The 22,014-nt window shown below is 33.8% G+C and overlaps 3 protein-coding genes across 15 annotated transcripts; 1 reads left to right on the top strand and 2 right to left on the bottom strand.

Moving 5' to 3' along the window:
• The first annotated feature begins 2,034 nt into the window (after window positions 1-2,034).
• LOC112782827 (vacuolar fusion protein CCZ1 homolog B) lies at window positions 2,035-6,260 on the top strand. 3 transcript variants are annotated; one of them, XM_072230169.1, is made up of 11 exons: window positions 2,057-2,246; window positions 2,348-2,672; window positions 2,746-2,839; window positions 3,212-3,395; window positions 3,500-3,538; window positions 3,650-3,759; window positions 4,286-4,381; window positions 4,497-4,955; window positions 5,165-5,320; window positions 5,435-5,664; window positions 5,970-6,260. In XM_072230169.1, exons 2-11 carry the CDS (start codon window positions 2,491-2,493, stop codon window positions 5,998-6,000), a joined length of 1,581 nt encoding a protein of 526 aa, XP_072086270.1. In that variant the 5' UTR covers window positions 2,057-2,246; window positions 2,348-2,490; the 3' UTR covers window positions 6,001-6,260. The 3 variants fall into 3 exon arrangements, with proteins under 3 accessions (XP_025681224.1, XP_072086270.1, XP_072086271.1); XM_072230170.1 differs by lacking the exon at window positions 3,500-3,538; XM_025825439.3 differs by lacking the exon at window positions 3,500-3,538 and having other exon boundaries at window positions 2,035-2,672.
• A 2,415-nt stretch (window positions 6,261-8,675) lies between these two features.
• Window positions 8,676-16,301, bottom strand: LOC112782851 (uncharacterized). Of its 11 annotated transcripts, none has more exons than XM_072230165.1 (10): window positions 15,266-16,237; window positions 12,647-12,943; window positions 11,986-12,085; window positions 11,807-11,906; window positions 11,105-11,230; window positions 10,339-10,419; window positions 9,835-9,899; window positions 9,688-9,753; window positions 9,478-9,533; window positions 8,676-9,152 (listed from the first exon to the last, which is right to left on the bottom strand). In XM_072230165.1, the coding sequence occupies exons 1-3, from the start codon at window positions 16,101-16,103 to the stop codon at window positions 12,021-12,023; spliced, it is 1,200 nt and encodes a 399-aa protein (XP_072086266.1). In that variant the 5' UTR covers window positions 16,104-16,237; the 3' UTR covers window positions 8,676-9,152; window positions 9,478-9,533; window positions 9,688-9,753; window positions 9,835-9,899; window positions 10,339-10,419; window positions 11,105-11,230; window positions 11,807-11,906; window positions 11,986-12,020. The 11 variants fall into 11 exon arrangements, with proteins under 11 accessions (XP_072086266.1, XP_072086267.1, XP_072086269.1 ...); XM_072230166.1 differs by having other exon boundaries at window positions 8,676-9,148; XM_072230168.1 differs by having other exon boundaries at window positions 11,986-12,072.
• A 2,714-nt stretch (window positions 16,302-19,015) lies between these two features.
• Window positions 19,016-20,808, bottom strand: LOC112783372 (allene oxide cyclase, chloroplastic). Its single transcript, XM_025826304.3, has 3 exons — window positions 20,418-20,808; window positions 20,165-20,286; window positions 19,016-19,690 (listed from the first exon to the last, which is right to left on the bottom strand). The coding sequence occupies exons 1-3, from the start codon at window positions 20,641-20,643 to the stop codon at window positions 19,289-19,291; spliced, it is 750 nt and encodes a 249-aa protein (XP_025682089.1). The 5' UTR covers window positions 20,644-20,808; the 3' UTR covers window positions 19,016-19,288.
• Between the last annotated feature and the right edge of the window lie 1,206 nt (window positions 20,809-22,014).

Genomic DNA, 22,014 nt, shown 5'->3' with positions numbered 1-22,014 from the left:
ATTTATTATAAGAATTTAACTTTGTTTCACGGTCAATGTAAAATCGTTACACATGTATTTAATGACATAAAGTCATATTAGCAAAAATAATTATCTTTTATATTAACCGTGTGAATAATCATCTAAGAAAATTATTGTAATTGTACGACTGTGTAAAACGTTTTATACTATCAGTTTTTTTTTTATTGGGATGCAAGGAGGTCAGCCTTCCAGTCAAATATCTTGGCATTTCTTTAGGAGCAAACCCGAGACTAGTTAGGACTTAGAAACCGGTAATTGATAAGGTTGAGGAGAAGCTCAGCTTGTGGAAGGCAAAAGTACTCAATAAAGCGGGTAAGTTTGTCCTTATTAAATTTGTGTTAAATAGTCTGCTGGTGTACTACTTGAGCCTGTATAAGATGGCGAAGGCAGTAGCATAAAAGTTGATATCGTTGCAGAAGAGATTCCTGTGAAGCAAGGAAAAAGGTAGAAATGGTTTGACACTTGTTAAGTGGGAGTTGGTTCGGCACCTAAGAAGATGGGTGGATTGGGGTGGATGATGCAGTGATTAGAAATACTGCACTTCTTTTCAAGTGGTGGTGGCGGTTTTTAAAAGAGGAGTGTCATTTATGGAAGAAGATCGTGTGCTCTTGCTATGACTTGAACCCCAATGTGATGTTATCGGTTCAGACATTACCTACCAGAGGGGGCTCATGGAAGGATATCTGCCAGATGCAAATCAGGGATAGTAATGTGAGAAATAAGATGATTGCGAGGTTATCTATGGAGGTGGGTGATGGAAGGAGGACTCGATTTTGGGAAGATGTCTGGCTACAAAGTGGTTCACTAAAGATGAATTTTTCGAGACTTTTCTCTATTTCAAACAAAAAATGATCTGTTATAGGGGATTGTGGGTTTTGGAATGGATTAGAGTGGATTTGGAACTTCCAGTAGAGGCAAGAGTTATACCAATGTGAGTTGGAATTAGTGGACCAATTACATAAAACTTTAAGGCCTATTAAGCTAGCACATGATAAGCATGACAGAGTTGTTTGGAAGTTCGACAATAAATGTATATTTTCAACTAACTCTTTTGTGCAGGTGATGCAGTCAGAATCTCTCCCGGAGGAAATAACTAGCTACAGCTTCACCAGAACTATTTGGAAAGGCTTGGTTCCGCTACGAGTGGAGTTGTTTATTTGGTTTACCTTGATAGGAAGAGTAAATACTAAAGAAATATTGCATAGGCTGAGAATTATTAGTCATGGTGATAACATATGCGTGTTGGGTAACAAAGATGTTGAATATATTCACCACTTGTTTATGGGCTGTAAGTTTACTTGGCATGTATGGTGTCAACGACTATCTGATTTCGGGAGATTGTGGTCTATTCCGGATTCACTAAAAGAACACTTAGAGAGTTGGACAGGTGTTGCTAACAGGAAGGGAGAGCGCAACATGTGGCTCATATGTTTTTCTCGATTATTTGGAATGTTTGGCTAGAGAGGAACGAACAGATCTTCAATAGTAAGGAAGGCAGTGCAGAGGAGGTGTTCCAGAAATCATTAGTCAGTTATACAGAGTAGTGTAGTTTGGACTCCTTTTGTTGTTGATGGCAATGCCGGAGATAACACTAGGGATAATTTTCTGCTTATTGTATTTACATGTTCTTTATGCTTCTTAGCGTTCCGCTCCACTGTATTGTGTTGAGTTTCTTTGCTCAAAAAATAACATTTTATACTATCAGTGTATCAAAATTAAATTCTTATTATAATTTAAAAAATTTAATTTACTCTTTATATTAAATCAAATTTTTAATTAAATTTTTTTAGTAAAGCAGTTAAAATATTTGCTTATCAAGTATTTTATAATTAATCATATATTAAATATAAAAATTGAATATTTCAAGAACAGTTTGATTTTCAAACAAAAAAATAGTTAACAAAATTTAAATTAAAATTTTTATCTAATATAAAAATTTAATTACTAATTTTTAAACTATTGGAAGCTCTCATTTACTCTCTCTCTTTTATACGTGCGCATCTATGTAAACGTGTTTAAAACTTTAAATTAAATTGTTGAATGATTATTAAAACTTTTATCAGCAACTGTGATTTATCTGACACTTTGTCGTGAGAAATTTTTGGTTATCTATAATATTTTTCAATTCCATAAATTAAAGCTTAATTCGTCACAAATATGAATTTCATTCAAGAATTTGGAGCTATGTTAGCAATTATTAGTTGACGCTATCAAGGAGAAGAATTGTAGGAAAGATTAGTAGCTTTATGAAATTTTTAGTAAATAGTACCTTTTATATAGAATTGAAATGAGGAATTGCATTGATCGTGATTGTTCTGACTTGTAGGTGTTTAATATTTGACACTTGCTTGGTAAATGATAGGGTTTAGAGTAAAATGGAATGTGGATTAGCATAATGATGAAGGAAGCAAAGTAGAAAAGCATATAAATAAGAAGGAAATCAAAGAGCGAGTAATCATCGTAGTGAGAATGGGGCTGTCTTCTGCAGCTACAGAAAATGAATCTGTGGAGCTATGCATTTTCGATTTGCGGAGAGGCCAACACGAAGGCCAAGAACTCGACAAGATCCTCTTCTTCTTCCCCGCTGGCCTCCCCTTCTCCAAGCAACTCTCCGTCGTTGGCCTCAGCGAAGGCCTCATCACTTTCACCAGGTTCATCCTCGATTTCTTCTTATTACTCTTTGATTTAGAACCTTCTCGATTCTGATTCCATGATTTCTTCTAGGATTTTCTCTCCTGAGGCTGCGTGCGAGGTCATTGAAGCTGAACGACATTCTCACATCTTCTACGAGGTCGAACCCGATATATGGATGGTTATGGTCTGTTTTTCCTTAACCCTAATTTTCTGTTTCTACCTTTTCCTTTTGTTACTTATTTACTTCATTTGTATCCTTTGTTCATGTTAGGACGAGAACTTACCGTATTATTGTTTTGAGAAATAATTTTTTACGTCCTCGTAACTTCCATTAGAAGGTTTGGGAGAGCTTGTTGATTTGAGTTCTAAGCGCTATCTTAGAAATATTTACATGTTTTCTGAGCACAGTTAATGCATGATCACGCCGCTTTTACTCTGATCTTGAATTTTATGTAACTTTTAGGCATTTTTAAATAAAAGATGAGTGCTATAAATGTTCTTAGAGCATGCATTAAGTGTTTGCAATTTCTTGTGATGTGAAGTTTTTGCCTTGTAGGTGGTTGAGAAAAGCAATGATTCAGAACCTATATGGAGAGATGATGCGTTGAGGAAAGTTCTTAAAGAAATCCACTCACTTTTTGTGATGTTTCATGGAACTATAAGGACACTGCTGGAGAAAGAACCTGGTGGAGGACTAATAAGGCGTCATCTGTATTCCTTTGTCATGGATTATCTAAGGGGTACGAGTCATCATATTAGTGCAAAATCGATATATCATGATTATCCTTTAGTTTGAGTTGAGATTCAAAATATTTCATTGTAAGTCATAACTCATAATTGTCAGCATGTAAAAAGCGGCCTCCATGGAATAATTGCTGCTGCGGTAATGGTGAAGTTGCTGTATCAAATGATTTCATTTGGATCTGTGCTGCCTGACACATGCTGAAGTAGCTGTCTCTCATACCTTATTTATCAATTTTCTCTTGTGAGGCAGATTATCTTGTGGGGAAAAAGCTGCTTTTACCGTCGTTCCGTGATTGCCTAAAGGAACAAGGAACTGTGCAGATGTTGACAATAGGCCGTGAGGCTGCAATTGAGGTTCAGGTTAGATAAGTTTTAAGTTGTGAATTGTGACGTGAGAAGGTCTAGGAAATTTATGTAAAAGTATGATATGATGATAGATCCTCGGATTATCTCTTTGGTCAAATCTTATGATTTCTCTAAGTTGACTTTGCAATGCTGTCTTTGGGTTTCATCAAGTCCATACAATACGAGTGATTTGTTACAATGAACAAAATTGTTTGTGCAAAAGATGTTGTGGTTATCTGATCCTTTTATTGCGCATTCCTTTATTCTCTCTTCCAAATGCAAGTGTAGCTCTTCAAATGAATGCGACACATGGTTTGATAAATTTTATTATTCTGCATAAATTTATTTTCTTGTGATTATCCCTACTGCTTCTGTTAGATGTTCCCCTTTTGTTCTGTGAGGGCGTTGTTGATTTTGATAATTTACATTTGGTATATGTGTTAGCATATTTCAATCCCATGCTTCAGATCATATCCACATAAGATGTTGACTATATTGCAGTTGTTCACGCTGTTTTATTGATGTCATCCTTTTTTGCCAGTCTCTTGTCAGGGTGCTTGAATCTTCCGCTGGAAACATGCCCTGCTACTCTCTCATTTTATTTCAGGACCTGCTGGTGTCAACAACACTCTCACCTGTATGGTTTTAATCATCAAGTACAATACTGTTTTTCAATGATGGAATAGTTTTGGGCAAATTAGTGGTCGTTCATTAAGTTTCTGATTAACCTTGACTATTGACTCATTTGTCAGGATGACACCATCAATTTGTTTACATATGCTGTGCTAAGGTTGACTCCACAAGCTCTATCTGTTGGTGTAAGTTCCTGGTCCTACCTACGAAAAGGCAATACTGCATCCAGTGTTGCCATTGAGTCTAACATAGCCATTCCAAGCTCTGCATCTGAAAGTTTCTATGGTTCATCTGAAGTATCCCCTACCGAGGATAGCCAGTATCATGTGGTGAGGCCCTTACAAAGTGAAAAGTGGTCCAAAGGAAAAGATGGTTATCTTGTCACGGATTTATGGGGCGCAGAGGTTGGTACATGGGTGTTTGCCACACCAACAGTTTGGCTTCGACAGACTGGTGAGAGAATGTATCTGTGTGCTTATCAGCATAGAAACCTTACATTGTTACTTCTTATTCCTGTATCCTCTATAGCCAATGGGGAACAAGGAGTGTCAGCGGTGAAGCAGCAAGTTCTTGAACAGGTTAGTACTTTTTCTATTATATTGAATATCTTGTTTCCTAATAAATTCTGAGAAAACCTTTAAAATATGTCACATTGTTTAATAAGAATTAGTGCCTTAAAGAAACAAATGAGGTTAAGTTTTATCCATCAACAAGTTATCCTTTATGAAAGGTGGATTTTTAGGAGGTCTAATCCAAGCCTCATCTTTTTCTTTGTTGAATACATCAGGCATCACTTAAGATATTGAAAGTTGAAGAGAAACTATCGAAAGGATGGGGTGGTGAGAATGCATATCATGTCAGTGGGTACCGATATTTATTAGTGGATGGTGATAGAAACGTGTCCAGGGCTACTCCACCAACGAAAGTTGCAACCTTAACTAAGGTATGATACTGGCATCAAGATGTGTTATGTATTTGATATGCATTTTATACATTTGCCAGCAAACTCATTAACTTAGAAAATGTAAAACTTGTTTCGTTTACGCACTTGGTTCAGGAATCCTTACTTGCTATGAATAAGCTTAGGAAAGAGGTTGAGTTGGAGAAGAGTAGAGCAAAGCTAGATAATGTTGGTTGTGAAAAAGATATGGAGGTGTGCATTAGAGCAAAAAACAACGCTTGGGTTATCTCTCGAATCACTAGAGGGAGGGAGCTTTACATGGTTCTGGAAAAAGCCAATGAAACCCTTCTATATGCCACAGATGCTGTTGAGAAGTTTAGCAACAAGTATATTTTCTTACATATTCTTATTAATGCATTCCTCTGTTTAAATTATTATTCAATATCATCATCATTATAATGAAAATATCACAACAAAAGGGTAAAACATAACTATAAGTTAAAGTTGATCAGATTTCAAGTCAAGAACTTATATTTATCTAGAAATGCATACTTACTCAAAAGGTATTTCAACATTTCCGTAATTAGTTCTTTTGACATTCAAAGCTACATACTTAAACATTTATTGACTTTTACTGAACTGACCGAAAAAATGTAATTGTAAGTAATATATTTTATGTTACTTTTTGTAGATATTGTGATGGAACTTTTTCGCTGGACTAAAGAGACAGGATGTGCAGATTGAGTGAGTAGTAGCATTAGCATTAGCGTTCTTTTGACCTTCCCCAATAAGTCGGGTACTTTCTTAGTCTTGAAATTTCCTTGTAGTAAGTTGAAGAAAGAATCTACCGAATGTATATCTCTCTGTATATTAAGTGTAATGTATACTGTTCAAGGGTGAGATCCATTAATGGTGCCCTGCATCTTGAATTCTAGACTGTAAAAAGGTGAGAGGAAAGCTCTGTTGTTCTCCTCTATTTCTATCTCCTCCTTTGTAGTAAATAATCATGTAAACGCTGATTATTTACTATATAATCAACATACTTTTTTTTTTTCATTTTCCTTTTTTTTTATTTGGAAATGGTAAACAATATTTTAGGAGCCAGGTACCAGAATTTTGACTCATCCCAACAACTTTGAGCTTGATCCCAAGTGTACTGCATGCCACTCAGAATCACTGTCTAAATGATATTTACTATTTAGATTGGAATATAATAATGAAGAGGGAATACTCGTGTTCTCTATTGTAATACACTAATACTCAAGCTTTTGTTTCTTACCTTTTAAACTTGTTAAATGCTCATTAGATATTAGTTTGAGTAAACGTACGACAAAAAAAGCACAAAAATTAAAGGCTTATGTTATGACAAAAGTATAGATAAAATAATACTATGTTTTGAATAATCAACAATGCTATATTAGGTTGTTAATAACACCTACTGTAGACTGTAGTACAAAATTAAAGTTGTTTTTTTTATTCGTTGTTTATGTGGCTCGTTAACCTAGCATTTTTCTTGAGGAATAAAGATAATCATAGAGAAAACATAGAAGAACGAGGTAAATATGGAGGTAATCATTACAGTTTACACAAAGGAACCTGTGTCTCAATTAGCTATGGGATACAAAAATCACACTGAAGAAAGAAGAAAAGATTGGATGCAAAAATGCTATATCCATGTCAAAAAAGTCGGCCATTAAATCAGTTATTATATATTTATATATAAATATATGTATTATTTAAGTTATTTTTATTGTATATTTTATATTTCAATATATATTTTTTGTATGTATTTTATATTTGTATATATATTATATATTTTTAAAAAGTATTTTAGAAAAGAAAATAAGATTTAAGAAAGATATGACAACAGCTACAAATACAATAGGTATGACAATAGCCTCTCTAATTCAACTGTAGTAAACTGTAAAGTATCTTTCGAACTTTCCAAATTTGATCTATTGAGTCTCATTGTAAATTTGTAAGATAGTAAAATAAAATCCCAGTTGAGGGTGAATTGATCTGGATTGTTACTGTTTCTTTTCCAGGATAAGGTTCTATCAAATCTAGGATTGGAAAATGTGCAAAATAGCAACGTAGTGGCTGGTGATGCTAGGTTGTTTTCACTTTTCTGTGTGAGCTGGGCGTCAAGTGGAGACTAAAATTGAGTGGATGTCGCTTGTCAGAAGGGTAGGAATGAATAACTGGTGAAGAAAGTGTTGGAATCACAATGTTTTTGTGGTTGCACGCGTGTTTGGTTTAGTCTAAAGAGAAAAATGCACGGGGGACATGGAAGACAAAAACAAGTTTGACTACGAAGACAAACATTAAAACTAAAATTTTTAACCCCCAAGGACGGACAACTGAGACATATCTGGGAAATAAATTCTTTGCTCTTATAAAAGATTCATTTTTTTATTTTGATTCATATAGAGTTTCCTTTTTTTTTTACTAGTTTTAATCTAGTAACATTTAAAGAACAGGTTAAATACTGATGTAATATGCCTTGCTACATCGGTGTTTTGGCTTGTCACGACAACACTTAACTACACTATCCCATTCCCACCAAATCATTACCGCTAACCGTTGGCATTGGTTCATTTTTCGTGCAATGGTGGATGACAACAATAATAGTAGATACTCAAATAGTCAAATTAGTCTTTTAAATGTTTAGTCACGTTAGTCCAATTTGCATTGAATCATAAATGGCCCCTAAATTAAACAACGTGCATTATGTTAACCCCGAGTTCATTTCCCGCCTGAAGTTTCTTTATCATTTACAGCCATTACTCAAATGACATTATTTTGTTACAAACCTGAACATCCACATTAGTATAGGTCAAACGACATCAAGAGGAAGATATATTATATAATGAGAGATCAATTGACTTGTAAACCAAACACTGTCTAAGGGTCATCACATTATGGAAGAAGGGTCCCACCCTCTGGATCTCAACTTTAGTCGTACTTTATGCGACGTAGGTATCGAGAAGAGGTTCTAAAATTGTTTCTGACATTATGATACACATGGATGATTTATTTTGAGGTTAATTCCCATCGAATTGTCCTATCATCTCCCATGCCCAAGCACTAGTCTATCCATATATCAAGATATTTACAACCATGAGAGATTATTAAGCATTCTAGTCTCTAATGGGTGGTAAGTAAGAACACCTACCACTACATGAGAAATGAGCACCACTCGTTTATCATTGCTTCTCTTACTCCAAAATGACATTTAATATGTGATGAGAGTTTACTAGAATGAGGACTTTTTTCAAATAACAGTTAGGAACCTATGCTTATTGCTTATGCCCATATGTCCTTTTTCTACTCTCTTAATATGCCAAAGCTCTCACCATCATTCAACTGTCATACACTTATGAATGAACTATGACGCTGGCCTCAACATAAAGATTTCATACAGCCATCAAAGTAAGAGAATAAATCCATCACAAACACGTACCATACAAGGCATAATGATCATCAAAGAAACAACCAACGGGGTGACAAACATATATATTATTAACCCTTACATAAGAAAAAATTAAAAAAGATAACTCAACTCCACCAAAAATATCTTTCATAAAAGGACTACAGACATAGCTAGAGAGAAGCTAATATTTCATCATGCAAAACAATCCAATTGCAAAGACTGTACCCCTTTTTCCTATTGAAGCCTGCTCAGTTCTCCGGCAGAAAATCATGATTTCAGCCAAGCTCCAAAAGATGGGCTTCATTCAAACCAGCTCAGTCCTCAATCTTTCAGGTTTCTGTGATATGTCTCACAGGACAGACGGCTTTAAAGCTGTTGGGAAACTCCACTTCAGAATTTAGAACCCCACAGATGTTTAATCAGTCCCACGATCTTGTCTATCTAAAACAACAATAAGCAAGTATTAGTTGCACTCATTACGTGCGAGGAAAAATGCAACTTTCCATGACCTAAAATCGTAAAATCAGTCAATTGTATCTTCAATAAAAATCGAACGCAAGGGGTAAGAGATAAGATAAGTGTCAAATTATCATTTGTGGTAACAAATCTCATCATACATATCATGTAAGCAGGTCGTGCTATATCATTAATGAATGACTTTAGATGTCAAGAACAGGTATATGTATCCCTGGCAACCACGTAAGTTACACTTGAGAGTTTCGAAGATGTGAGTTCGGGAAAGTTTTACTACATATAATATACATACCTTTCAAGAGCTCGAGTATCTTGAGGATGCAACATCTGGTGAGGCAGCCAGAGCACCTGACTCAAGAAATAATGACGTACCAGCCATGTTAAAACAAACACATTATAATGGGGAGCAGACCTTGAGGACAATCCAACTAATAGTTAGATCACATTTGAGAACAATTCAGTGTTTGGGGGGAAAATGAATTTACCGTAATAAAATACTTACTATGAAAGATAGCATTTACTCCATGAAACACATTAGAACATCAAGGGAGCCAGGAACATTGATTTCCTGCAAACAAGATTACATTAGAACGTTGTAGCAAATAGCAATTATAGGTCAGTGAGGGCACATAAGAACACATATGCTTACCACTGGAAAAGATAAAAGGATAACTAGAAAGCAACTTCAGGAAATCGCATATGCATATAAGCCTCCTGTTGAGCAGGAAAAAATCTTAGGTGGTGGTTAAGTAATAGACAGAAATACGAAATCATAACATCATTCCTAAGAGTTCGTGGTGAAATTCCACAAATAATAAATTATTTTATCATCACTTTCATTTTTATTTAGTTGATTTGTCAAAAGAAGGATGTGTAAGAAAAGCTGCATGAATGTTCTTGGACTGTCAACAACAAAAACCAAAGCCTTTTTCCACTAGGTGCGATCAGCTATGCATTCTAAAAAATTCCACGATAGTTTTTCTAGGTCCTCCACTACATATTTGATTTTGTCCTCCATTGGTCCACCCTCTTGACTGGGCTCTAAAAATAATCTTCCCACATGCTTGAAACAAGGTGAGATCCCACTATCCAAGAATGTCCTGAGACTATAAATGAACAAAATGGCAGACAGGAATATAAATATAAATTATACCTTGTCCAAGAATCATAACAGAATTTGAAGCAACAGAAGTGACATCTTGGACCTTCTCACTACAGAAAAGAACTCGAATAACTGAAACAAAGGGAAGAAATTCCTAAGATTATGCAGGAATCTGAACAAAGAAAGTTAAAAAGAGAAAAAAAAGAAGGAAAAAAAAGGCTTCTAGGGTACTTAATTTTCATTGAAAGGAGAAATCTTATCTTGGCAATAAAGGGAAATTTCAGGGAAAAATTCGCAAAGTTTTCCAATTATATGAAGTGTGACATGCTAATTAAGAAGGGAATGGATTAAAATGAGAAATTTTTGCCAGGAGAACATTGCCTATCCCATGTCTATATAACCTCATATTCCAAAGTATATTTTAGAAAGCTTTATAGAATTTCTTTTCAGCATGAATGTGATACAATTACAAAGTATTAGATTAAAAACTTGTAAAAATTATTTATTTTGGCCAATCCAACAATCGTTACAAGCTGAACCACTACTCAATAAAAAAGAAATATTTATCAATGTTTGTCAGTTAGATACTTAGATTTTTTCGAAGAGTCCAATTTTGATGTATTGACAGCTTATCTAATGAGATTCATGCATTTAGATTACTAATGAGTTTAAAAAATAGTTAATTTTGTTGATGCAGCAATTGTTACACTGAAAATACATGAAAAATAAATCTTATTTCAAATATCCATAAACAAGAACAGCAACTTAAAATTTTCTACTTCAATAAAAATTTTAATTGACAATGTATTTTGTGAACCTGGGAGATGAATCTGCTTTTCGTCCTCATCATTTCCATCGATTTCATTTAAAGCATTTTCCATGTCAACTGCACTGAACATATGCACAGAGTGGCTTCCATCTGATATCCAGACAGTCTGTGATACTGCAAGATAAGATTTCTCCTTTAATGAAAATTAAGGTTAACCTTTCCCACCACACAAGTAAACTATTCAACTCCTTTTGCTTTTGAAGGAAAATTCTTGATCCCATGGTAGAAACTACGCAAATCAGTTGCTATCAACACATCTAGCGAACATCGATATGAAATGAAAACATGAAGCGCAGACAAGAAACCAATACTCCACTCATATGATGGTTACATAACAGGGAAAAACGGTATAATCCTTTCATTAATTGTCAAGCATTACGGCACTCAAACTCGTATCATTATTAAGTCTTCAATAACAAACTTGGTTTAACAAATATGTTTCATAGAATTCAAATCAACTCAAAGTTGGTACAGCCTTGTTCACTTTATAGTATATAACCCAAAGGTAGGTATAAACAATTAACCCAGGCTAAGGAATGCTAATGTTATAACTTGATAGATACTTACAACCACACCAAACAGTTTTAAACTTTCTAGCTTTAAATTTCTTATAAGGAAAAATGGAATCAATGCCTCTTGAATTATTTTTTTTTTTTTTTGGGGGATAACTCTTGATATATGGAGTCATACCATTCCAATCTTACTGTCAAACAGGCAAGACATCTTGTACTTTGTCCAGATTCAATCACAGTACGTTTGTCAATGAAGAGTGTCCATATTGATTGTAGGACTGCACAGCCCTCCAAATGTAAGTCATCTCTCAATCTGATGCCTAATAAAATCCCCCAAAAATGAAAGAAAACCCTTACCTTCCCCATCCTACTGCAGGATTCATCCCTTACTTCTAGATGCTTAAGTTGAAACAGAGATATATTGGCAGAAAGTGTGCCTCTAGGCTGCATATTAATCCTTTATTTATGACATTGTAATCAATTGCCGAACCAATTAGGAGCTAATCAGGACAACAATACAAATTCGTGAAAACGACAAATAAGTCCTTAACCTTTTAACTCGAAGACAAATAAGTCCTTCACTAATTAAAAATACAAAAACGTCCTTAACTTTCAAAAATGCGAGACATCCAAGTCCTTCCAGGGGACCTATTTGTCCTCATATATTTTGGACGGAAGGGCTTAAATTCTCGCGTTTTAAAAGGTGGGGATATTTTTGTATTTTCAATTAGTTGAGTTAAAAAATATAGGACTTATTTGTCTTTTTCTCTAAAAGTTATTAGCACCATGACCTATAGTTGTGATTGTTTGTTAACTATAACAATATTTGAAGTTTCAGTAGATGTGGATTATTGTCAACCATAATTTGTGGTCAAGAGAATAATTTCAACAGAAAATTTCAATCCACGCCAAAATGTTTATTGTCTTTTGTCGCTGTCACATAAATTTTTTCACTGATAAAGAATCCACAAATTAAAATAGTTGAACTTACAAAATAAACAAAGAAAGAGACACATACTTGTAGAAATATCAGGAAGAACTGCCAGATTTTGCACTTTCATGACATGAGGCAGTTGCCTAACACGACCAGTGATATCAACACCTATGCCAGAATTTGACAAGGATAGCAGGTGTACATCTCCGCCAGAGTCCAAAATCAGAAACATTCTCTGCGAAAGAGCCTGAATGGAAATTGCTTTCACAGGCATTGCTGCTCTTGTCATGGATTTTGTTTCAACATCATTTTGCTTCAATGCCACAAAATATGCACCTCCATCTCTGTCATCATGTTTTAATTTAACATTTGTCTGCTTCACTAAAAGAAAAAAATACATGGATAAGATACAATACTGAAGAACATTTGTTTTGGGGGGGGGGGGGGGGGGGGGGGAGATTACAGTAATCAGGTCATTAAATCACTACATCTACCATGTATCAAATATTTCCAATCTGATGCTAGAATTCGATTTTTGAGATGAGATTCAAAATACATCCCACAGTCAAACTTCTGTTCTTAATATTTAGTTAATTACCATCTAAAACATCTCGAGATTAAACAAAGGGCAGCACCTTGCATTGCACCCATACCCTGGTCAATGACAAATACCTAAACTTGTTAGCAGAAATTACATATAAATATGTAACTTATCACATATGACCTCAGTAAGATCCTTGACTACAGCCACAAACTTCAGAATACCAAAAGGATCATGCTATGATATGTAGACTGATCATATCAACCATCACAATGTGTTAATTACTGTTAGGCAACAACAAGAATCGGTAAGAGAACAGAGATCAACACCCCCAGGATCAGATGGTTGCAAACATGTCAAAGTCCAATCGAGTCACTGATAAAAGCATTGCAGTTTGCAGTAAATTATTCATTACTGTAACGATAAACTAAAAGCTACTTTTAAATGGTCTCAAGCTGGTTTGCAGAGGGTTCATTTAGAGTTTTCTATAGTATAAAATACAATTTCTCTATTTTTGGCTAACCAGATGCTAAAAATTAAAAAAATATGTGGTGTGTGAAAGTCACACTCGTGTAACAAAGGAGTTAGCCATCTTAGCCTGCTGATGTTGCTCAATAACTCATCAAGAGGGGTTACCATTTTGGACAAATAGAGAGAACCAAATACTTTGGATCTTATATTTTGGGCTCTAATAAGTTTTAGACCTCATAAGGGGGGAGCACTCCATTTGAACGCAGAGCAAGACTCAATGAGGACTGTATATGATAGAACTGATGCACTTATCTTTTTGGACCTAGAATTTGTAGACATTGCTTTCTACTTTCTTCCAAGATGAAATCTTATTTATTGGCTTCTATTTTTGTTCTTTTCTCTAACAATCATTCTTCTTTTAGATAATAACACAGTGGATTAGCCAATGTTATCAGCCATCGGTAACATTTTGATTCATAATACGTGAAGTGCAAATGTATGATGACCCAAAGGTTCAAACTAACAATTGAAGCAAGTAGTTGTAAATAATGTATCTTCAGGAACACATCACATGCCCATGGTTATTCATTATTTTGAAACTAAATCAGATCAACCGATCACTAAAAACTGTATCAAACTCAGACGTTTTGAAGTATGCATGTAAAGATGCTCATTGTTGTGTATGCTCAGAGATGAGATGTAACCGATAACAGATGAACACGAAAAATTTAACAAGTGTAGAGATAAGATTCATCTCATTCCTTTGAAGATCAAGTCACCAGACAAAAATTTAACAGATGATGGCTGAATTAACGAACTACCGCCCACCCATAACAGGTTAGGCATTGATGCACACACACATGTCATATACTAGTTTCCAAAAGCAGTGTCCCTCGCTGAGACATGACATTACAACTATCAACTAGTACACACTACACTCCACTAAAGTGACCTTGGAGGTTACCGAACAGTAATGCTCAATTGTCAACAAAATCCCATGTAAAATTGAGACTAAAAGTATGAATTCTCTCACAATGACAAAGGTATGACAAAAGGACAGCCATGTTTAGGCTGCAATTTTATTTTTTATTTTAAGTACAGTCTAACTTAATCTTCAGGAAGATCACAATTTGACAAGGAAAACAATATAGCTATTAGAATTGAGTAGGTCTAACTCATCCCAAAAGCTAGCTCAAGAGGTGAGAGATGCCCCACATTTATAAACAATCTAGAGATCATATGCTTGGAGATACAGGACTTGTAATAATAACCAAAGAAAAGTAATTTAATCTTTCTTTTATAAAAGAAAAAGGTACCGAAGAAACTTCAGTTTTGAAGAACTGACAATATAAAACATTCTCAAACAGATATACTAATCTTATGTTGAGAACACATTTAGTGAATTAAAAACCACGAGTTATCTAACTTATTAAAAGTAGTGTCAATACTTCATTAAATGTGAACCCAGAATAAAAAATTAAATCCAAGATTAAGCTTTATATCATATATATATAAACCCCAAAAAAAAGTAAATAAAAAAAATTAAACCAAAACACAGTGCTAGCAAGTAGTAAGTGACAGGCAAGAATTCTGCTAAGGGCATATAGTATAAGCAACTAAGATTGAACCTTGCTTAAAATCCTATAACCAGAAGTTAAAATTATACTATATATATTTATATATACACCTACCAGCAACACCATGTTTCTCAATTCTCCCTTCCAAATCACCATTGCAAGCTAAATCCACCAGCCCTTCACCACCACCACTGCTAATTCGTCTCCCTCCTCTCTTCACCAGATCGCCGCCATTCGTTGGCTTCGAATACACATTCTTCCCCTTCTTGACCCTTCCTTTCGCGATTCGCCTGAGACTGAAAACCCTAACTCCATTTTCTTCTCCAAGAAGCAAGAACCCAAACGACAAGGTAACAGACCACACAGGCCTGGAGCACTCAATCACCGCACACCTCATCAGTTTCACCGCATCGCCATCGTCGCTGCAATCCAATTTTGTGGCAAAAACCCAAACCTTTGCGGCGGAAACGGAGTACATTGCAAAGTAATTAACGGAACCAGAAAGCTTGATGGAAACCCCATGCTTGGAATTTACCAAAACGCCCAGCTGGTGCTCGAAGCGCAGGTCCTTCTGGGAACAAATAACACGTGGCCTAAAGAAAGCGTTGGTTTTGTGGTTCAAGAGGTAGAAGCGGAGGAGGATTTGGGATCCGGCGCGGTGGGGTGCAGAGACTAGGAAGAGGACGCGAGGGGCAGATTTGGAATTACAATGATTAATATTGTCAGGGGCAGTTTGGAGGAGGAGGAAGGTGGAGGAGGAAGAAGGGGAAGGAATTAGGGTTTGCGGGGAAGGGAGTGAAGAGAGAGAAAGAAGGGAGAGAGAAGGGTAAAGGGAAAGAGAGGAGTCAGAGTGGGTTAGTGCGAGAGAGAGAGAGGTTGGTTCAAAGAGGATTGAAGAGAGGGTGGTGCATGGATTTGGGAGGGTAATCTTGGAACCTTGTACAACAACCATTTAGAACTTACAAGAGAAAGAAGATGGTGATGCTCAGAGACTTGGAAGAAAAACTTGGAAAAACAGGGGAGCAAGTCCTTTTGTTTAGTTTCCTACTTCGCTTCAATTTACTTCCCACTTCATGCTTGGTCAACCTAGATCTAATCCAATTTATACAATTATGATTTATGAATTATCTATTTGAAATTTTTCTTTTTTTTTGTTTCTTAGAGTCCTTGTCCTTCTTTAAATAGACAAATAAATTAGTCACCAAAAAAAAAAAAGACAAATAAATTAACCTTTTTAATACATAATAATTTCAGCCTGTTAATATTCACGTTATTACGGTCAATTCGATCTAATTTATTTAAATAGCATTGATCATCGAACTTACAATAAATTGATTTGAGAATAAAACAAGTTAAACTATAGATAGAAAAGAGAGAAAAAAAAAACAGAAACAAAATCAAATTAATTGACTAGATTTATATCTAAATCTATTAGATGTTGAAACTCGTTTCATGATTGACTCCAATTCGAGTGAATGTTCGCATCAGAAGCAGTTGCTCTAGCCATACAATCTGCAACACTATTTGCATTTTTCTAAATTAAAAGAATAAAGACTCTCCAATTCCAATTCATAACCTCCTGTATATGCTTTGTCAAATCTCATTCTAGAATATCCTTATCAAGCATTCTTTGGTTTATCAAGAAAAGAGCTTCTAAACAGTCTGTTTCACAAATAACCTCACGAAATCCACTATCCCAAACTAGAAGTAAATCTCTCCGAATCACATACAATTCAGCAAAAAAAAAAAAAAACACTGCACACTTTGACTTTTTCAGTGCAACCTTTCAACCAACATCCATCAGAATTGCGAATGATACAACCAAAATCAGCATAGCCAAAAAGAGCAAAACAACTAGCATCACAATTCAATTTAACATAATAAACTGGAGGTGGAACCTAATACAAACAAAGCGAAGGAGGAGACAAAGATTGATGCATAGGAAAAATAGTGCGAAACTCCCTTACTAAGCTACGAATCAAACTCACCACTTTACTAGCACTCCAAGAGTTATCTGTATTAAATAAGTCATGATTCCTGCTTCTCCTTCTGATCATTGTCCTATTTTAGTTCATTGTCATGGTGGCCTCAGAGTGAAAGGTTTTTGTCCTTTTAGGCTCCAAGATGCGTGGGCAACACATCCTTCTTATAAACATGTTATTAGTAAGGCTTGGAATCAAGGGTTTGGAAGCGTTACTGAAAGACTTAAGATGGTTCAACAGGCTTCTTTGGACTTTAACTCAAAGGTTTTTGGAAATATTTTTGTGCGAAAAAGTAAGCTGGATTGATCAAATTGAATGGCGTTTGGAGGTTACCGATGTGTTGTCTCTGAGAATTAAAGAAGCTAAATTGAGAAAAGATTACAATAGGCTTTTATTGCAAGAGAAACTTTTTTGGTACCAGAAATCTAGAGAGCAGTGGGTCAAGTATGGGGATAGAAATGCTAAATTCTTTCATCTTTAGACTTTGGTGTGTAGAAATCATAATAGAGTACATGGATTATATGTTAGAGATAGGTCTTGGTCTACTGATCCAGATATTCTCCAAGAAGAAACCCTCTCTTTTTACAAGAATCTCTTTGGTACAACGGAAGAGGTTGAGGTTGATTGTTCAGTGGATGTTTCGATACCCACTCTAAACACCGAGACTTGTACTAAATTAATTGACCCTCTATCTTTTGTGAAAGTCAAGTCAACAGTATTCAGTATGAGCCCTTTTAAAATTTCTAGTCCAGATGGCTTTCAAACTTTTTTTTTTAAAATATTAAAAGATAGTAGACACTGACATTTAGAATATTATCCGAAACACTTTTTTAAGAGAGTACTTAAATCCTAGCATATTGAAAACTATGATTGTGCAGAATAAATTTAGACCTAATTCTATTAAATTTACTCGTACTTTTAAATATAATAGTACAATTTTATATTATAATTACATTATGATAAAGTTGAGTTAAAATGTATTATATATGTATAATAAAATTAAACCCACCTTCTCTCTTTTTTGTAATTTTAACATAAATTATATTATAATTTTGCTGTTTCTAATTTTAATATATATTTAGTTTTATATTTTTTATTTTATTAATATATTTATAAAATATAGAATAGTTAAATATTGTATTTGATTAAAAACAAAATTGAGATGTGAAACTTTAGAGTATAAATAAAATTAGAGTTAAAAATTTTTCAATTCGTGGGTAAATTCAAAAGAAGATTAACTCACAAGTAAAATTAGATTAAAATCTAAACTCTATTCTACTATATATATTAGACTGTATTTGAAAAGATGACTGAAATTAAAAAACAGAAACTAAATTAAGTTTTTGTATTATCTTTAATGTAAAATGTACTAGATTATTTTATATCTTAGTATTATATTTTAATTTAAAATAAATATAAAAATTAAAAAATAAATTTAAAATTTAAAAAGTTAAATAAGGATATTTAAAAAAAAATTATTAAAATTTTAGTCTTTATTCTAAAAAGTTTTAATTTTCTATGTTCCTACTTTCTGATATAAAGTCACCAAACACAATACTAAATTTTAATTCTTCCATCTCAATCTCAATTTCTGAAAATAAATGCTACCTTAACAATCTAATATTGATTCGAAAATAGTAATGACACATTGAAACTGACAAAATATTCTCACATGAAAGAATTGTCTATTGTTGTTCAATGGGACAAAAATTAATCTCCCACACGGCAAAGAACATCTCCAACAACCAGAATGATAACTACATAACAATTCAGCACCTCTCTTTTAACTTTCACCTTATATCCGTTTTATAGTAAACATATTTTTATACCAAAAATAAATAAATATTTATTGTAGTCTGAAACAAACATGTATGAGGATGACTTATCAAAATAAATTAATTCAATTACTTTTAATAACAATATCTAATTATTCCTCTAAATAATAAATGTCTATTTTCTTCATCATCCCTAAACACACAACTAAGATGAATTGGATCCTATGCAAGTCACTAACAACAATCATGTCAACGTAGCAGAATCCAAAAAACTCATTACAACAAAGAAATTAAATTCGGCTTGTCTAGTTTATGAAGGAAGAAAAAGTAAACAACATGAACCAACTAACAAAGACATTAAATTTTGTTCCTTTTTCCTCTCAGTCAGTGAAACCAGAAATAACAGCATGAGGGTGACAGGCCTTAGCATCTGGGGTGGGCTCAACAGACGGGCTTGGGTCAACGGGCTTGGAAAGAAGCTCTTGAGGCAAGTCCTTGATACCTTTGAGGTAGAAAGTGTAGAAGAGCTTAAAAGGGAAGACAATCTGGTGAAGCTTGACTTGTCCATAGGCACCTTCAAAGATGCCGGAGCCGCCGGTGACGGCGAGGTAGGTGTCCTCATAAGTGAGGTATGATCCTTGCACTGAAATGTGGCCATAGTCTCCAAAGTAGAAGCTGTATATGGCTTCATACCTGTCCCCTTTCTTCTCTGATTTGTTTTGGATTAGAACACATATTCCTGCTGTTATTCCCACTCGCTTTTGAAGGCACCCTGTGTACAACTGCATCAATCAAATCACCATAACATAAGTTTCTACTGCAAAATTCAAGTTATTTAATCATGGATTGCATGGTTGGAATTTCAAGTGCTTTAAATTAACTTAAGATACACAAAATTGAACAATTAATCGAACGAAAATGTTTGATAACAAAAAAGAATTAGTCAAAGACAGTCAGAACTTGCCTTGTTTTATTTAGTATTCGTTATGAATCCGACTTTTTTTTTATGTTTCCCTAGTATTACCGTTAATCGAATTAGGAGAGATCATGGAAATAATTGGTAACTATGACCAAATCTATCTAACGACTCTCAATACGACTCTCAATGGTCAACTTCATATCTGAAATTAGTAAATTACCATTTTGTTTTGGTGCCGAAATAAATTGATAGATCATATACCAAAAATGGAAAAAAAGGTAAAATTGCAAGTAATTAAGTATTTTATTTTAGAACAAATCAAAAGAGCTATTCTAACCTTGTTGCTGAAAGGGACTAGATCTCCAAGAGAATTGACACTCTTTTGACTTAATCGAAGATATGCAGGGCTTCCACGATCTCTCTCATTGATCTCATACACACTCAGTTCTTGAACTTTCACTGCAACATCATCATCAACCACAAAAAAAAATCAGAGAGTCAACGCATATATTCAAGCAGAAAGAAATTAAACCACTGTTTCAGAGCAACACAATAAAAAGTGTTGCCAAAACACAAAAGCGTTCAGTTACCTGAGTCAGATGATGATTGAGCTTGGCTTCTTAAAGTAAAAGACCTTTTAGGAACTGATGAGTAGTGTGGTGAAGTGGTGATGTTTAGTTTCAGTGTTTTAGAGAGAGATGATGATGGGTATGAAGTAGTGAAGGGTAAGATTGTTGTTGTTGGGTGAAAGTTGGAAGCTTTGAGAGAGAAAGATGAGAGTGTTTTGAGAGCAAAAGTAGTTGATGAGGAAGCCATGGTCGTTGAAGATCTGAGAAGTGAGAAGAGTTTGGAAATTGGAATGTGAATGAGAAAGAAAGAAAATATAAGAAAAAAAAAAGTGGAAGGTTATTGGGGTGTGTGTGTGGAGAGTGAGGGTGGCAATGGTGGTTTATATATTGGGAAAGAGAACACATAAGGAATGGCTGTCACATCACTCAACTCTTATTTATTCTACTTTTGTGGTGAATGGGGATAATCTTATTTCATTTTTGTTTTGGTAATAATAAATTCTAAGATTTGTTAAGAATATAAAAAAAATATTATTTTGTTTAATATATTTTATTCTGTTTGTATGCTTTTTAATAAGGGTATTTAAAGTATTTACTAACAAAAAATTATTATTATTATTATTATTATTATTATTATTGTTATTATACCAAGCAAATAAAAAAGACTAATTTTTTGTAATGGATTGGAGGAGTGTGTTATACATAGTTACAGAGAGTTAGTATGTTTTTTTATGAATATGGAGACAATTTTTTTGTTTAAACTAAAAACTACAAATCTAGGGGTAGGTTTTGGGTTAAAAAAATAAAAAAAATTTAAAAAATTTAAATTGGAGGGTTCGATTTGTCTGTTCAAAAATTTTTTCGGCATTGAAATACAAACATGACCTTTAGATTTGTAATTTTTTTTAAAAATTACAATCTGACTCTCAAATTTGTAGTATAAAAATGCACTAAGTTTTCATATTATTAGAAAATACTACTTGTATTACAATACAAAAAATAAAAATCTAATAAAAAATATTATGTGTATACTAAAATTAACTACCAAAATTAGTCATTATGTATTTATATAAATATATGTATATTTTATAATTTAATTTATTTTTAATATATATTTTATATTTTAATATATTTTTTATATTGATAATTAATTTAGTGACTGATTTTAATATACATCTAATATAATTATAATCAATTATATTTTATTTAGAGAAAGAAAATTATAAAAGATATAACTGAAAAAAATTATTCAAGGGGAAGAGAATTATAAATAATAAAATAATTATCATTAAATTTATAATTTTTATTTTATATAAGTCTTATTATTTTTAATCAAAATAATTAAATTCTAGTTTTTATTTTAAAAGAGTTTAATGCATGATGTATTGTGGCATGTCTTCGAATTCACTTTCTCATATGCATTTTAAAGGGATCGGAAAAGAATCAACTACTATATATAATTGAAAAAATAAAAAAATAAAAATATGATCATTCAAAGAAAGGGATACTAATCATATTACCGACCAGTGAGATAAAATTAAGATCATATTGCAAGTTCTTCCAAAAAGTGAGGTGGACGGAGAAAGTGAAACGTGGTTAACGTGTGAAAATGTGGAGA

The sequence above is a fragment of the Arachis hypogaea genome, chromosome 20 (assembly GCF_003086295.3).
Source record: "Arachis hypogaea cultivar Tifrunner chromosome 20, arahy.Tifrunner.gnm2.J5K5, whole genome shotgun sequence".
Taxonomy (NCBI): domain Eukaryota; kingdom Viridiplantae; phylum Streptophyta; class Magnoliopsida; order Fabales; family Fabaceae; genus Arachis; species Arachis hypogaea.
The sequence above is the reverse complement of the archived record's forward strand: the minus strand, read 5'-3'. Positions and strand labels throughout refer to the sequence as shown.